At 37.5% G+C, this 12,445-nt stretch overlaps 1 protein-coding gene across 2 annotated transcripts in view; it reads right to left on the reverse strand.

Annotated features, from left to right (window-relative positions):
* Positions 1–12,445, reverse strand: part of WDR7 (WD repeat domain 7) — a 347,094-nt gene that overhangs the window by 90,614 nt on the left and 244,035 nt on the right. For both annotated transcript variants that reach the window (XM_034995695.1, XM_034995694.1), the window contains 3 exons: positions 3,852–3,969; positions 1,605–1,754; positions 926–1,008 (listed from right to left, as the gene is read on the reverse strand). In XM_034995695.1, the coding sequence (XP_034851586.1) occupies positions 926–1,008; positions 1,605–1,754; positions 3,852–3,969 (351 nt within the window). The remainder of the gene's footprint in view (positions 1–925; positions 1,009–1,604; positions 1,755–3,851; positions 3,970–12,445) is intronic.

Below are 12,445 nucleotides of genomic sequence, written 5' to 3' on the forward strand. Positions count from 1 at the left end.
TGCTCAAATGCCAGGAGATACAGAAGTTGTAATGATGTGTCATATAACATCACCTCTCTCAGGAAACTTACAGTCTAAAATAAAGCTTTTCACTACTGTATGCACACAGAACTGAACAAACAGAAGGAGATCGTTGAATGTGTCTTAAAAAGAAAAATGTTAGTAACTATTACTAACTGTTGGTTCTGTTTTCTACAAAAACAATGATTTTCAACAGATTTAAGTCTTATTTCTACTGACCACTTGGAGGTAAAAAAATTTTTTAACAAAATGTACGCAAGCGATAAACATTTTAAGAACCAAAAACTATTTTCAAGGGAAAATAAACACTACTACATTCAAAAAACCTTCATTTCCTAACAATGAAATGCTATATACATCTAAAATTATTGGTTATGTTCAACATATACAATATTATTTATGTCAGTTCTAACTGCTCTTGGCCAGTTTTCTCATAGGGAAAACACCTACACTAGTAGGACAAAATGAAAAATGTTACCTTTATAGTAAAAATAAAATTTACCAGTGAAAATGTGGTAGAAAGTTTCCCCTGGCTGAAAAATATACCTTTTCTCCTAAGTCAGAAAGAAGCTTCCTAAACTCTTCCTTTTGTAATGTAAATGATAATTTGAGTGATGAATGTAAGAACACACACATACTCAACAGATGTTATCTCTTACTCATTTTTTTAAGTTTTGAGAAAATCTCATCAGGACCTAATTTCAAATGGTTCTATTATATCTGTGTTTTTGATATATATCTTTGTATATGAGCCGCCTAAATTGTTTTCAGAAAGTAAGCAGATATTAATTCAGAACTGGTTTTCTAACTGGGCAAGACTACTAACTCATCCTGTTAAAAAATTTTTCGAAATTATTTGTTAGTAAAAATTATTTATTTTGCATGCTGTGGAAGACTTCTTTACCTGCAGATGGCTGGGAAACATTCTTGAAGACCTTTCTTTTTAACTAAAGATCCTTCAAGGCAGTACATAATGATGTCCATAACCTTTATAGAAAAGATGCAAATCCAAAATTAATTTCAAATACTTAACTTTCCAAAATTCAAATTATTAACTTAGGCCTCAGCTGCATGAAAATTCTAGATAGTTTGACTGCAATATTTACTTTAAAACTATAGTATATTTACTAAAGCTACAGTATAGTTACTTTAATCCTCTTCCTTATCTGTGAAAAACAGAAGAGCAGTAAAATAAAGAAACGAGACTTGTTGACTTCAAAGGCAGTTCATATTTATGAACAATATAGGGAGCTTTTATTCAAGCACCCTACATCCTTTGTTTTACTTATAATGAAAAACATTAAAGAGAACATACCCTTTAACAATTATTCCAGTACAGACCACTTCCCTATGAATGGTAAGTGTACACAGCGATCATTTTGATCTTTAATGAAATTTAAATAAGGACCCTAGAAATGGTACAAAAGTTAATTCATTTAATTATCTCTCTCTCTTTCCTGTAGATAATTCTTTTAATTCTTTTTCTTTTATTTCTTTGGACATTAAAATGCTGATTCGTATTACTACGCAGACATATTTAATTTAGATTGTTGCTGTAACATTTAATAGCAGGATATTCTTACCTCCACGAGAAGATCCACAACATCTGTGGGCATTTTTTCAATAAGAATCTCAATGACTCTCAGAATTTCCCCTTTAGCTCGTGCAAGAGTTGTCGTGTGCATGTTCTGTTGGGACTGGGTATTTGCTGCAAGAGCTGTATGTCTGTGTACCTGTGAAGACATTCCCATGCTGTAGATACGGCTGACACTCGATTCAGTTTTGCATTTCTAGCCACTGGTTTATTTTTCACTTGTTAACACAAGAGGGGAAAAAATGAGAATCAATAAAACAAATCTCCTGGGGTAGGTCAGGTCTTTTGATTGCAAAAGAAAGCATTTAGTAAAATAAAAACTCAGTAAGTATTCTCTAATAAAATTCTGTAAGTTCCTGAGTATTATATGAAACTTTAACACTACAGTGACATTTTTCAAAAGACAGAATGAAGGTTTGTGAATTTGGTCTATTTGGTGCTGAAGTGGACAGCGGTTAGGAGATACCCAAGCAAGTAAGAGCCATGAGACTTGCTCTCAAGTAGTAATAGTAAATGATGCTTATTGAAGACTTCCTGTGTCCCAGGCACCATTCTTGGTGCTGTATAATGAAGGTGTATCATGCGAATGAACGTGTCTCCAAAAATAATATGCATTGTAAAGAATATAAGTTCACTGTGATTTTTCTTCCCCGTACAAACTGTAAGTCTTAATCATTCAGAGGAGAAACAACACTGATAGGAGCTGGGCCAGCCATGGAGGAGCGGGCATGACAGGGGAGGGGACAGTAATAACAGTGAGAAATACTTCAGATCTTACTCTAAAACTCTAAGTGAAGTGGAAAACTCATTTTTACAAGGTAGTAAATGTGAACTATTACACTGAAATATTAGAACACTAACAATGTAGGAATCAACTGGTAATTAGTAAAACATTAACATTAAAATATTTAAAAAATACCTTTCTAACCTAAAGCTGGAGTAGAATAAATCCAAAGCATGGCTATTCTAACAGTTCATTTAAAAATATTCATATGTAAATGGCGAAAATTAAGTTCAAAAACACAATTAACACAAATACTTGCTTACTCTTTAAAGAGGCAGTTTTATGGCTGGCATTTATAGGACCTGTATATGTGGTCAGGTATACGTAAGGTTTATTCAATATATTCAATATTACTATCAATGCATATTCAACTGATAAGAAATTCCATGGCTAATAAATCTGTTCATTTATATATATACTCTTCATATAAATATATAATATCTATAAATTATAGATATATAACATACATATACGTATTTTAAATACACTGTAACCTCACTGTAACACTATGCACTATCAGAAAAACACTTCCCCTTACTCTACAGATTTATTTTAGGTATGAATTTCAAAGTCCCACCACCTCATATTAACCCATACAATCTGCTATTAAAACCTTCCTTCCTCCCTTCTAACTACCTTCACATCACAAATATTTGCTGCATGCCTATTAAGGATGGCTTTGGGGCAGACATGGGCCCAGTAGGTTTCAGGTTATCAGGGCAGACTCAGAGGTATTTATTTAGTATTTTAAAAATTCATCATAGCTACAGGAAAAACAACTCAGACAGAGCTCATACCCCACGGACACCCAAGTCTGCACATTATTCATGCTGAAACGGAACAAACCTTTAAAAAAAAATGTAGGAGCTTATCATCCTTCCCTTTCTCTCCCACTACTAAGACCTACAGGAAAGATCCTATAATTGGTTCATTGTTCTTTACTAGTTTTTCAGTTAGATGTGGGCAATTAGTTAGAACACAAAGAACGTGGGAATCAATTGGAATTCAAGTCTTTATCTGTGACATGCAATAGGAAAAACAATTAGCAAGTTTATGACTTACATTTTTGTTTACAGTTGAAGAGCCAGTGTTAAATAAGTTCAGTGTTGATTACAGGCAGATATTCACATTTATAAAATGTGAGTATCTTTAGTATATTTTAATTTGAATAAGCCTACTATATTTCAGATTGGAAAATTAATTTCAAATATTTGCAAGTGAGTTAACTTTGAGAACAGAAATGAATACAAAAGCATAAGTCATGAATGCATTGCTGTGGAATTCAGGGTACATGCACACAGGTACATATGTATTCATTTCAGCACTAAATTATTAACTTGCATTGTTCTAGAGCAAACTGGAAGGACTATGTGTGGATATGGACCCTCAGCTCACAATATCTAATAATTCCTCTAAACGAGAAAATGGAGCACACAGAGAGGTTCTGCTCACCTCTTTGGCTATAGTTGTGATGAAGGCGGGTGGTCTGGCGGTGGCAATGAGTGAGAGGGCATGCCTTGCCGAGCGGGCGGAGTCAGCTGCAGGGCTAAGAGGCAGCCCCATTGTGATGCTAAACAGGGATCAGAAAAAAAGGAAAAAAGAAAAGAAGCATTAGAAATATAGACTGAAAAGATTAGACACAGCTTATAATGTCAGTTCAAGGTCAATGGGAGCACTCAAACAGTTAGAATATAATGGACTTGCAACAATGAGCAGTGATTAGGAGTCAGGGTGTTCTGGCATCAAATACAAAATCGAATAATTAACCGTGAAGATTGAAAACAGTACGTGCATCTGTCCAAAGTGTTAAAAACACCTTGTTAACAAATTATCAAGAACTAGTACAGAATGCATATCACAAAGCTCAGAATCAGGCAAGAAATAAGACTGTGCTGGGTATTTTCAAATTTTTTGCTAAAAACAAATTAAAGGTAATAATTTGTTTATAAGGCCACAGAAAAAGGGCTTCGTTTAAGGACATGTATCTGAAAGGAAGCAAAATTCACTTCTGTCCATGTAATTATCAAAAGAACTGAAAAAACTGCAAAATTATTTTTAGTTTTTAATATTATTTTTAGTTTAAAATATTCTCAGTACTGTTAATTTACCCCATGCTCAATACTTTTAGAACCAATCTACTACTCATTATGTTCTGCCAATAGTTATTTTGTATTGATGCAAAAATTATATTAATGAATACTTATTTTCTCTCTATAAAGATCATAGGCATGACATTGTCCAGGCAATATAAGAATATGTACATGATGAAATAAATCTTTCCAAACTGTGGGAATACCCTGATAGAATAGTGATGTTATATTCCTTTGCCACCCCTAAAACATAAAAGTGATAATATTCTTCTGTTTGTAAGCTTCCTGTATATTTTATATAGGCTGCTGTGAAAAGTAGTAAGACTTCATTAAAATGTGGCATGTGATCCACATGTCAACTGTATACAAGGAGCATTTTGCTATTCAGTAAGAGATCCATTATAGTTTCTAATGTTGATACTTAAAAGTACATAATTTTGATACTTAAATAGCCATATGAAATTATATTTAGATTCGTCCTGCTCTAATCAGTCTGTATGCTTCATGTGTAAACTGGATTATGTTTACTAAAAATTCTCAAAATGTTTACAAATATTTCTATAATTAGTCTAAGAATCATTATTTTAACTTTTAGATGAAAATAAGTATGCATTACATAGGCATTCTTATCATTGTTAAAAGAAGGTAAACTGGTTATAGAAAATTCTGCTTATAATTTCTTGGTGACTACTACATTGCTTAAATCTTTGACTGATAATATAACTGTCTCCAGTCCTTTTTCCAAACTGAGGGTAGATACAAAGCAGGAACTCAGAGAGGAGGATGGAAGCATTCCTTTGATGTTTACCACTAAAAAGAAAGATGTGAGCTGACAGAACACACACATATTGAACAAGAAACAGAAAGAATGCATGGGTGGACATGTCCCTCGGCACCCAGTAGGGACTGGAAAGACATGTTCAGCAGTAAAGCAAGGTGGGGTAGTTAGCCAGGTTCTTTTAGGGATTAAACTTTACTATTGAGAATTCCGCAAAGGAAATGCTCACTATGTGAGTAGTGCTAACCTAGATTGCTCAAGAATTGTTATAAAGTTTTGATCATATTTTAAGTTTTAAAAAATTCAAAAGCTAATTAAACTTTTGAGATATTCTATGATATTTCTCAAATCAGTATGAAAAGGTGTTGATAATATTGAAAGGCTGAAACAAAAATGGTATGTTAGGGATGCCTAGGTGGCTCAGTCAGTGAAGCGTCTGCCTTTGCCTCAGTGACCTGGGATCAAGCCCTGCGTCAGGCTCTCTGCTCAGCGGGAAGTCTGCTTCTCCCTCTCCTCCCCACTCCTGCTCTCTCTAGCTATCTGTCTCTCTGTCAAATAAATAAAATCTTAAAAAAAAAAAAAAAAAGGTATGTTAACTAAACAATTCTGAGCAAACCTAAATCAAATTTCCTAAGATCAATAAAATCACAGAATCCTGGGAGTTGGAAAAGATCCCCAGGCAGCCTCCCTGCCCAGCAGTCAGCCATGGAGCAGGAATGTCTACCTCCTGGACAGCCCGGCCTATGTCTGGAAGGCATGACAGAGAGGAGAAAGAACTGGATGTGGAACCCAGGGTTTAGGTTTGAAATCGAGCTTTCCTGTGCTGTTTCATGTCTTCTTGCACCTGCCCAGAACATCCCTTAGAGGGGGATGGTGTCGGCATTTTATGGAGAAATCAGGTCCAGAGTGAGGAACAAAGGTAGTAGTCTGATGTCTTCTTGGACAGCTGAACTTTGGAGGAAATAAAGGGGAGGGAGGCTTGCCCATATTGTGGTTAACTGGATTAATGAACTGGTAACATGACTAAACTCAGTGACTTTGGATGAATGGCTAGATTGCATCCCTGAGTGAGGTTTCTCAAGTGGTATGTTGTAACATGTAGACTTCAACTCTGTCCTTTTTGATGTCAATTGTGATTAAATGAAGACACGGATGCACAGTTATCAACTGGTGTGGATATAAAGTTGTAAAAGCAATTGTACTAAATGGGAGAACTGGAATTCAAAAAGTCCTCAGAAAGATCAAATTGGGCTCAAGAAGGAAGTCGTATGTGTGGGTACAAATGACCAACTTAACAGAAATGGGATAGGTACTACACTGCTTGACCAAGCTTGGGGAACAGCACTGAGGGTTGTATCTGAACCACAGCTATGGATGTTAATGATGTGGCTGCCCTGAAGGGCTAGGTCGTATCAAGGGAAACAGAGTGAAAGAGAACATGTTGCCCCTGCTGCACTTCATGGTTCTGGCTGCCTATTCGCCCTCCCCGTGGCTATACTGCCTCTGAGTTGCTAAGAGATGGGATCTGCCTTCTGCAGGCCAAGTGTTAGAGCATCCTCCTGGAGTCCAGAAGAGTCCCATCCAATTCCTGGATGGGAAATACAGTTGCTTTGTGCTGTTGTGACCACTTGCAGTTGGAAACCAGAGCTCTACTTACACAAACAGGATCCTACCAACCTCACCACCCACCTCTCTTCCAGCCCTTCTCTGTTCCTTCAGGAGGAGAAAAGTTTAGTGGGAAGCCAAGGCCGGGGGCTGGGGGGAGGGCGGGAGGGGAGCAACAGAAAGAATGAGAATGAATGACTATGCATATATGTGTTCACCTGAGGGTGACAAATGGATAATGTCCCCCCATCCTTATGTGCCCTGTGGCCACCCTGGACTGAGTAAGCACGATGTGTGGAAAATGGGTCTATTAAAGTAACAACTTCACAAAGTTGTCGAGAAGATTAAATGAGCAGGCAAATGTAAAAACCTCCAGCCCTGCATCTCACCTATATTATATATACAATAGATGCTTCTTCTGACCCAAGATGACTCTCACAAATAGAAATAAAGTGAGAAGAAAATGAGATCAACTAACAGCAGGTCACTGGTTTCAGTTAAAGGCCCAGTCACACATCACCCTTAATCCATCTCAGCAAATGATCTTGTGAATTTGGGGAAATTGGCAACCTTCTTATGGTAAGAAAAATGGTAAAGTTTGGCGTCCGGAAGAGAAGCTGTAGGGCAATAGGTAAGGAAGCTAACCAAAGACATATAAAAGTACTGCTCATGAATTCAGTGGAAGCTAGAACATCAAAAAATTTGTAGAGGCGTCAAAGAGTACGTTTGAGTGACTCCCATGATCAGTGTCCAATGGCTGGAGTGCAGGACTTCAGAATGTGGACACATCTACTGTTCTGAGGTCAGGGTTCTGCACATTCATAGTGCACAGGCAGGAGGGTTGGGAGTGTGAGAACAGAGAAGAGTTGCCAAGGCACAGGGGAAGAAGACAAACCTTCTCTCCCCTCTATTTAATGCATCACTGCCAGAGTCATCTTTCAAAAGCACTAACTTTATTTCATGGTTAACCTGCTTAAAAACCTCAGTGGGTCCTAGGGCTTCTAAGAAAAATCTTGAACTCCTTGGCTTGAGGTTCTAGGCCCTCCATAATCTAGTTTCGCTAACTTGTAACTCAGTCTTTTCAATACCATGCTCCTGAGGCCAGGCTAATTTCAAGGTTGGTCCCTAAAATTCCATTCCTTTTTTGACTGTAGTTTGTGGCTTATGCTTCTCCACTACCCATCCCCCCCATTTGCACACTCTCCTCCCTCCCCTCTGTTCGATTCTTATGGAAGCCTACGTGTTGTTCTGCAATTGCTAGAGCATTCAATTACAATCTATTGAAACAAAAACAACCAACAACGAAACCCATTTATTCTAGGCTCTTAGCACTGAATCTGATTCTGCCAGGCATTATGAATTAGTTTTGTATTGTGAACTCTGTGCAGATTGGTACCATGCCTTCTAATCCTGTGATCCCCCCAAAGTGCCTAGTTCAGCCCTTGGACACAGTGGTAGCTCAATAGTTATGCGCTAAATGAAGTTACCTGGCAAATCCAGCAGGAAAAAAAATCACTTAAGCCAGTTATTTGACTGAACTGACCAAGCAATGAAGTCAAAGTAATTGATCTAGTAGTCCCAACAGACGAAGTCTAATTCTACATGTAGTTATCTTGAAAGTCAAAGGTGTACTGTGTATGTGATATATTTTAATGTGGGATTCTAACTGAATGAAGAAGGATCATACTATCAGAGGTGTGAAATTAAAGGGGTATCTGCCTTATTCTGGAATCTGTATGTAAACACAGAACTCACTCTTTTCAGCTGATCCTGCTTATCCAGCTGTTATGCAGATCATTTGTTATATAGGTTTATAAGATGGGTCTTTAGTTTAAAAAATATGATATGACATACTCTCTATTTTACTCAGCATTTCAGTACACACATCGCATATGAAATACCAGAGATGATAGAAACTGTAAATAAAAATCATGAATAGAAAAATAGTCCACTCAGGCTGAGCTCATTCCTTACATGACTGCTCATTAATCCTGTTCTAACCATTACTCCATCGTGGTAAAAGCATTTTAAAAGTCACATGTAAGACCACTACAGTTAAATGTCACCATCTACAATTGTCAGACTCCCCCATCTGTCAAATTAAGGAATACTGTAAGAGAATATTCAGGGGGAAAAACCACTTAAACTTTTATAGAATAACCCACAAATCATGGTCAACAGTATTATGGACTAAATGTTTGTGTCCCCTGAAAATCTGCCCCAATGTGATGGTATTTGGAGATGGAGCCTCTGGGAGGTAATGGGGGTTAGATGAAGCCAGGTGGGTGTGGCCCTCATGAAGGGATTCGTGCCGTATGAGAGACACCAGAACACTTGCTCTCATTCTCTCCCACCTGTGAGCACACGGCAACATGGCAGCCACCTACAGGCCCAGAGGAGAGGTCTCAGAAAGAAACCTGCCTTGTCAGCACCTTGTTCTTAGGCTTTCCAGCTTCCAGAACTATGAGAAATAAATTTCTGTTGTTGAAGTCCCCCAGTCTGTGGTATTTGTTATGGCAGTCCAAGCTGACTAAGATAAAGAGCAACAGGGCATTGAAAACACTCATTGAAAACAAAGACTAAAATTATTTTGAAAACACATACTTAATTACCTAACAACTGGGAATTCCATCTTACCCCCTCCTGGTAAAAACAGATGAACTAACAAGAGTCTTTAATGTAATAAAGAATCATCAATTCTTGTCTGTCATGTTAAAACTGAATTTGATAACTCAAAGGTGGCATTAGTCTCCTAAACACAAATGTGGTGATTCGCCCAATAAGTCTTTTAGACCTATTTCCTGTATGTTGTATACATTTACAACTATGAGTTATAATGTAAAAAAAATTATGTAAAAAATTATGTAAAAAATTATGTAAAAATTATGTAAAAAAAATGTAAAAACTATGCTAACAAAATTTAGTTAAATGGGTTCCTCAGATTATACATTTTCTATTAAAATAAACATCTGGGGTGCCTGGGTAGCTCAGTTGGTTAAATGTCCAACTCTTGATTTCAGCTCAGGTCATGATTTCAGGGTCCTGAGATCGAGCCCTGTGACGGGCTTCGCACTGGGAATGGAGCCAGCTTGGGCTTCTTTCTCTCTCCTTCTCCCTATGCCCCTCCCCCCCCACCTGCATACATGCACTCTCTCGCTAAAATAAATAAATAAATGTCATGTGAATAGGAAAAATAGTTTAAATATAAAATCCTCAAATACTTTAGTGTGTATATGATATGTTCTTTTCTCTATCCCTTACCCCATATATAAAAAAATACGGTTGAAATTTGAGTTAAAATGTCAATTCTTTTTCTCTCTATATAGAACTATATATAGTTCAAAAAGAGTATTTCTAACATATGGGGCTTATCTGTATATTATCAAAGCATGTGTGGTTTCTAGTTGACTAGATGTTTTTCCTTTAAAGTTTGGTAAACTATGAATTTTCCAGAAAAGCAATGGGCTTTTGGTAATTCATTAACATTCTTCCGTCGTGGCAATGGATGAGAGATTGCCCACACTAGGAAAACAGAATCACCATCAGACCACAACATGCACAGAACGGAGTCTAGCCTTCTAAAAGCACAAGGATTTTTTTCTGTTCTTTTACAAAGTATGATTTTCTACTGTTTCTAAGATTTTATCCATATATACATAACCATGGTGACCTAAAAAATGATGGATTTATAAAAAACATAATACTGCATGTTTCTATTTTTCTCACAATTAGGCAGGGATGGCTCTATCTATGATTTCAATGAAGAGCAGCCTGCATTTTCTATTAAACAGTCCATCATGAATGAGCAGCCCATAATCATTAATTTAAAAATTCCTTAGAGAGTCTACCTGTGGATCACTGGTCACCTAAAGGGTGGCGTAACTATACAGGTATGGGAGAAGAGACCTGGGTGATACTTTAGATCTTCTAGTACTGGTGAGATCTCAGGCAAGTTGTATCATCTCTCCTAACCCTGTTTTTTATTGAATAGCATAGTGAGAGCTCTGGATTGAATGCTGCTGAAGATTTTCATTTCTAAAATTCTTTGACTTAAATGTTTATTGAATGCAAATCATGTGACAGTGTTATGAATAAATATGAATAAATATATAATACCTGGCCCAGGCACTCAAGGAGCTTACTGATATTTAAATAGGTTATTAATTTCTAGAAGGTATAAAATTCTTGATGGGAATTTTCATTCAGTGTATTTTTAAAATCTGAAAGTATGCTGAGAATTCCAAGTTGACAGCTTTTACGTCCTTTGAACAGGCTGTTTTACGTTTGGCATTCTCTGGATCTTTAACTGTGGGGGTGCAAGATGGCACAGTGGAGAAGCAGAGCTCGTGGAGTCAGCGAGACCTAGGTCTGAACCGCACATTTTTCAGCTCAGGTCATGCTCTGTGGAGCAGTGTTTCTGTGGACAAGAGACAGAACTTCTTTCTGATTCATTTTATAATCTTCCATTATCATGTTTATGATCATTTTATAAAGTAAAAGGTGAAACCAATCCCCTTTTTAGCCCTAATTCTATTGCCCAGAGATAAATGGGAAGGAACTTATGTTCAAGTTTTAGATGGGCACTCCCCACAGTTTAAGTTCTGCAAGGAATGGATAAAATTAGTTAAAAACAATGTTTACGGTCACGTGTTCTAAGGAGCTCATCAGCATCTGCTGGGCATGCCTGTACCTTCCCATCTCTGTCCTTTTGCATGTCCTTGTTCTTCCGCCTCTCCTCAAAATTATTTAAATGAGAGATGCAAATAAAACTCTTCCTGGCATCCTTTCTGAGGGCCCAGCTGTGATTCACCTCCCTGTCCTCTAAGCATCCCTACCTTTTACTCTCCTCCTCCCTTTGCATCATGGTTACCCCCAGGGAAGATCTTATCCTTCCTTCAGATTGCAAGTGCCCTGGAGACAGGATCTGTGTTTGATGCAACTTTGTAACTACATACAAGACCCAATAGTGTTCCTTCCATATATTAACTACTCAGTAAAAGTTTGCTTAGTTAACATAGTTTAAAATTTGGTAGAATAGTTGAAAACATTAGAAAACAACAGGTGTTATTTTGATTTCAAAGATGTAAAATTCTCAGTCTTAGTTCTATTTTTTTTTTTTTTTTTTTTTAAGATTTTATTTATTTGAGGGGCGCCTGGGTGGCTCAGTTGGTTAAGCGACTGCCTTCGGCTCAGGTCATGATCCTGGAGTCCCTGGATCGAGTCCTGCATCAGGCTCCCTGCTCGGCAGGGAGTCTGCTTCTCCCTCTGACCCTCCCCCCCTCATGTGCTCTCTCTCTCTCTCTCATTCTCTCTCTCAAATAAAATCTAAAAAAAAAAAAATTTTATTTATTTGAGAGAGAGAGAGAGAGAGAGATACAGCATGAGAAGGGAGAAGGTCAGAGGGAGAAGTGGGCTCCCTGCCGAGCTGGGAACCCGATGTGGGACTCGATCTCAGGACTCCGGGATCATGACCTGAGCCGAAGGCAGTCGCTTAACCAACTGAGCCACAGAGGTGCCCCATCAGTCTTATTTCTACAATAAAGACATTTTAATTCTGGAAAAATGCCCTATCA

The sequence above is a fragment of the Mirounga leonina genome, unplaced genomic scaffold, assembly GCF_011800145.1.
Source record: "Mirounga leonina isolate KUSES-001 unplaced genomic scaffold, KU_Mleo_1.0 Mir_93, whole genome shotgun sequence".
NCBI classification, from domain to species: domain Eukaryota; kingdom Metazoa; phylum Chordata; class Mammalia; order Carnivora; family Phocidae; genus Mirounga; species Mirounga leonina.